The following is a 5,000-nucleotide window of genomic DNA, read 5'->3' as shown; positions in this document are numbered from 1 at the left end:
TGGCCCTAACTGCGACCCATCAGGAGCAAGGGTGACGTGTCTTGCTCAAGGACACAACGAACATGAGGAAGTTGGTAGAAGGTGGGGATCGAACCAGGAACCCTCAGGTTGCTGGCACGACCACTCTACCAACTGCGCCACGCCGTCCCCACTGGTTGGGTACTTTGTTTTTAGGCGATGTCTTGACTATAAGAGTCGAACGTAATTAGGTTTGTTTGTCCAGTTTTACTGTTAGTTTTACCCCGTCCCAATGGACATGACCCTAGTCCCCGGCCTTGCTACTCCCTCCCGCCCTGCTTTTGAACTTGACCACCATGACCGTGATGTTGTCGGGGCAACCGCGGTAGAAGGACTGAAGGACGATGCTCTTGGCACCGAAGTGAGGCTCGTCCAGGCGCTCGCGGACAAACCGCACCGCCTCTTCGTTACTGAAGGCGTCCCACAAGCCGTCCGACGCCAAGATCATAAACTCCGGCTGCAGTTTGTCCAGGTCGAAGGTCATCATGTCTGGATCGGGGATGACCACGTTGAGGTGCTTGAGCGGATAGTCCCCGAGAGAGCGGGACATTGCCAGGATTCCCTGGACTCTCCAGGATCCGTTAAAACTGATGAAGCCTCCTACATGGACGAGATGAAGAACAGGTCAAAGTGCAGTCATCACACTGACCATTACAATAGTTTTCATCTACCTGCTCTCTTGATCCTCTTGCGCTCTTTGAGCTGATACGGTTTGTGGTCGTGCGATAGCGCAATGGCGTTCCCGTCTTTGTCGCACAGCACGCCGCGTGAGTCGCCAACGTTGGCCACTGTCAGCTCTCTGTCGGACAGCAGGGCCACCAGACATGTGGTGCCTGTCAAAGGTCAAGCCATGACATCAATGTTTAATCAAAGTGTACGTCTTTGAAAGCACCATGTTGGATGTTTGGCCGCTTTTGTAATACCAATTTCTGCCTCAAGAGGCAACATTGCAAGAGAGACTCTTGGAACCTTTTGATTTCAGTTGGCAGGGCCAGTTCCCACAAATGGTTTTTGTCAATCTTTTAAGAGTTGAGTCTGGGAGTGAGTACTTTCAGTCAAAACAACAGTCAGCACAGTGGCTGCATTTTGTGCATAATATAATGCACAAAATAAAATAAAATAATAATAAAAATAATATAATATGATGCTTCTTTTAGCGTGCTGTCGTTCCTCGCCACATTGCGGCGTCACCACATTGTGGATTTTTTGTTTAATAAAAAAAAAAAGTACAATTCTAAACATTCTACAATATATATGCCTTAAAGGCCTACTGAAATGATTTTTTTTAATTCAAACGGGGATAGCAGATCCATTCTATGTGTCATACTTGATCATTTCGCGATATTGCCATATTTTTGCTGAAAGGATTTAGTATAGAAAAACAACGATAAAGTTCGCAACTTTTGGTTGCTGATAAAAAAAGCCTTGCCTGTACCGGAAGTAGCGTGACGTCACAGGAGGTAGGATTCCTCACAATTCCCCATTGTTTACAATGGAGCGAGAGAGATTCGGACCGAGAAAGCGACTATTACCCCATTAATTTGAGCGAGGATGAAATATTCGTGGATGAGGAACGTTAGAGTGAATAACTAGAGAGGCAGTGCAGGGTGTATCTTTTTTTCGCTCTGACCGTAACTTAGGTACAAGGTCTCATTGGATTCCACACACTCTCCTTTTTCTATTGTGGATCACGGATTTGTATTTTAATCCACCTCGGATACTATATCCTCTTGAAAATGAGAGTCGAGAACGCGAAATGGACATTCACAGTGACTTTTATCTCCACGACAATACATCGGCGCAGCACTTTAGCTACTGAGCTAACGTGATAGCATCTGGCTCCAATGCAGATAGAAACAAAATAAATAAATCCCTGACTGGAAGGATAGACAGAAGATCAACAATACTATTAAACCATGGACATGTAACTACACGGTTAATAATTCTCAGCCTGGCAGAGCTTAACAATGCTGTTGCTAACGACGCTGAAGCTAACTTAGCAACTTAGCAACCGGACCTCACAGAGCTATGATAAAAACATTAGCGCTCCACCTACGCCAGCCAGCCCTCATCTGCTCATCAACACCCGTGCTCACCTGCGTTCCAGCGATCGACGGCGCGACGAAGAACTTCACCCGATCACAGATGCGGTGGCGGCTAGCATCGGCTAGCGCGTCTGCTATCCAAGTAAGTACTCCTTGATGTGTTGCTACAGCCAGCCGCTAATACACCGATCCCACCTACAACTTTCTTCTTTGCAATCTCCATTGTTCATTAAACAAATTGCAAAAGATTCACCAACACAGATGTCCAGAATACTGTGGAATTGTTCAATGAAAACAGAGCTTTTTGTATGGTGACACATTGGGTACGAATACTTCCGTTGCCGTCGTGACGTCACGCGCATACGTCATATCCAAAGGAGTTTTTCAACCGGAAGTTTAGCGGGAAATTTAAAATTGCACTTTATAAGTTAACCCGGCCGTATTGGCATGTGTTGCAATGTTAAGATTTCATCATTGATATATAAACTATCAGACTGCGTGGTCGGTAGTAGTGGGTTTCAGTAGGCCTTTAATTAACATTTTCAAGCACAAAAATGGCTAAATAATCTAAATTAGAAACATTTAAGTCCCATCCTAAAACTGATTTATACACCTAGCCTTTAAATAGACCCATTTTAGACCAGTTGATCTGCCCTCTCTCTTTTTCAGCTCTGCCCCCCTCTCCTGGGTGGAGAGGTTTTTAGGTTTGCCATGGATCAGTTTCCAGTGAGGATGTCCAGTGTTCCAAGTCAGGAGGGGGGGGTCCCCACATCTGCGGTCCCTTCCAAGGTTTCAGTTTTTTCCCAACTACCCCAACTACACTGGCAGGTGTACCGCCACACGTCATGCTATCATTGGGAGAATTTTGAAACCGCAATACCACAGTACAATACCATTTAGGGTTTCCCCTAAACTGCCAAGATACCTGTGGGGGTGTGGTTATGGGCGTGGTCACATGATGTCATCAAGTAATTTGCATAATTTACCCTGATGACTTTGATGAGATGGCGACTTGTCCAGGGTGTACACCGCCTTCCGCCCGAATGCAGCTGAGATAGGCTCCAGCACCCCCGCGACCCCGAACGGGACAAGCGGTAGAAAAATGGATGGATGGATGGACTTTGAATAATTTTTTTTATTAAAAATGACTAGAAACAAATCTAGCATCTTCTTCTGGTGTTCTTATAGAAGGCAGTCGTTTTTAGAGACTCTACTACTGCAACAACACATCATCAGGAGGGTAAAAATAACCTGTCTCACCACGGTCTAAACCCAACTCACGTTCCTTATTAACTGCAGCGAGCCTGACGTCACGTCTGCTCAAGTTGGACTTTCTCTTCTTAAAAGCCGCCACTGTCCTCTTAACATTTCCACATTTTGTAGATGGCTGTCCCCGGGTATATCTGGTTACGTCCGCATCACAGACATGCTGACAACGCTCCAAACAATAGCGTGCCTTTTTTTTACATCCGGGTTTGGCGGCACTGTTTTCCGTAATCCACGTCTTTTTCCGGTGGTCAGGTTTTTGTTACATCACTTGTCAATAGTGCTCAAATAATAGGCTATAAATAAATCCATTAATACAGTAACGACCTGCTGGTGGCAATGTTTAATATTTGTGTGGTTTGGATTTATTGCTAGTTTTTCCCATGTTTGCAAACACACCGTCCGTGCCTGAAAGGTGATTGGCGGAGAATGAGGAAGTGTTCTTGTGTGTCTGGGGAAGCGCGGACTCACGGAGACAAAAGTGTGTACACGGGAGGTAAAACCTGTTGGAATTGTGCCATTTGTTATCATAAGATTGGCAATCAAAGTTAAAAATAGTGTCGGACCTTGTGTAATTTCTTCTGGGAGCTACAATATATTATATTACTTTAATTTGTTTAAGTAAAAAAAACGACTTATTTTCAAGGTGTGGCGGTAATAAAAATGCCGTGGCAGTCCGAGGAAACCCTGCAGTTACATCCCTATCATTAATGATTCCTACTACGGAACCAATTAACAGCGATAAACGAGAGACCGTACATCGAATAACATCGCTACCGTCTAATTTGCATAATTGGCCTCGCTGCATGTGCATGTCATTTTGATGCACGCTATGAAAGACCCCCAAAACTGGGCAAAAAGCAAAACATGTTTTAAACAAGCTTTTGTTTTTCTTCATTATTTTTTCTTATCACAATGAAGACAGAGCTGCCTGTGAGTGCTTTCAGAGGCCCACAGCAGAACGTGTGATGTGTCCTGTGAGACCACAAACATTGCTAGATTTGTCACCAGTCACTTTTTGAAATAGTCACTAAATATACCGACTATTCCGCCAAGTTGGCAACACATATCCCTCCTGATGACTTCTGAAGCCCTGCCAGACCAGAGACCATGTCCCCCCTGCGTCCTTAAGACCATGTCCCCTTGCGTCCTTAAGACCATGTGCCCCTTGCGTCCTTAAGACCATGTGCCACTTGCGTCCTTAAGACCATGTCCCCCCTGCGTCCTTAAGACCATGTGCCCCTTGCGTCCCTAAGACCATGTGCCCCTTGCGTCCTTAAGACCATGTGCCACTTGCGTCCCTAAGACCATGTCCCCCCTGCGTCCTTAAGACCATGTGCCCCTTGCGTCCTTAAGACCATGTGCCCCTTGCGTCCTTAAGACCATGTGCCCCATGCGTCCTTAAGACCATGTGCCACTTGCGTCCCTAAGACCATGTCCCCCCTGCGTCCTTAAGACCATGTGCCCCTTGCGTCCTTAAGACCATGTGCCACTTGCGTCCCTAAGACCATGTCCCCCCTGCGTCCTTAAGACCATGTGCCCCTTGCGTCCTTAAGACCATGTGCCCCTTGCGTCCCTAAGACCATGTCCCCCCTGCGTCCGTAAGACCATGTGCCCCTTGCGTCCTTAAGACCATGTGCCACTTGCGTCCCTAAGACCATGTCCCCCCTG

The 5,000-nt window shown here is 46.3% G+C and overlaps 1 protein-coding gene across 1 annotated transcript in view; it reads right to left on the bottom strand.

Annotated features, from left to right (window-relative positions):
* Positions 1–5,000, bottom strand: part of ppm1la (protein phosphatase, Mg2+/Mn2+ dependent, 1La) — a 20,289-nt gene that overhangs the window by 1,556 nt on the left and 13,733 nt on the right. The window contains exons 3-4 of the mRNA XM_062022865.1: positions 690–851; positions 1–618 (exon numbers count right to left, since the gene is read on the bottom strand). The exon at positions 1–618 is cut by the window's left edge and continues 1,556 nt beyond it. Coding sequence (XP_061878849.1) covers positions 263–618; positions 690–851 — 518 coding nt within the window. The 3' untranslated portion in view covers positions 1–262. The remainder of the gene's footprint in view (positions 619–689; positions 852–5,000) is intronic.

This window comes from Entelurus aequoreus, linkage group LG16, assembly GCF_033978785.1.
Source record: "Entelurus aequoreus isolate RoL-2023_Sb linkage group LG16, RoL_Eaeq_v1.1, whole genome shotgun sequence".
NCBI classification, from domain to species: domain Eukaryota; kingdom Metazoa; phylum Chordata; class Actinopteri; order Syngnathiformes; family Syngnathidae; genus Entelurus; species Entelurus aequoreus.
This window is presented reverse-complemented; position numbering and strand designations above follow the sequence as displayed.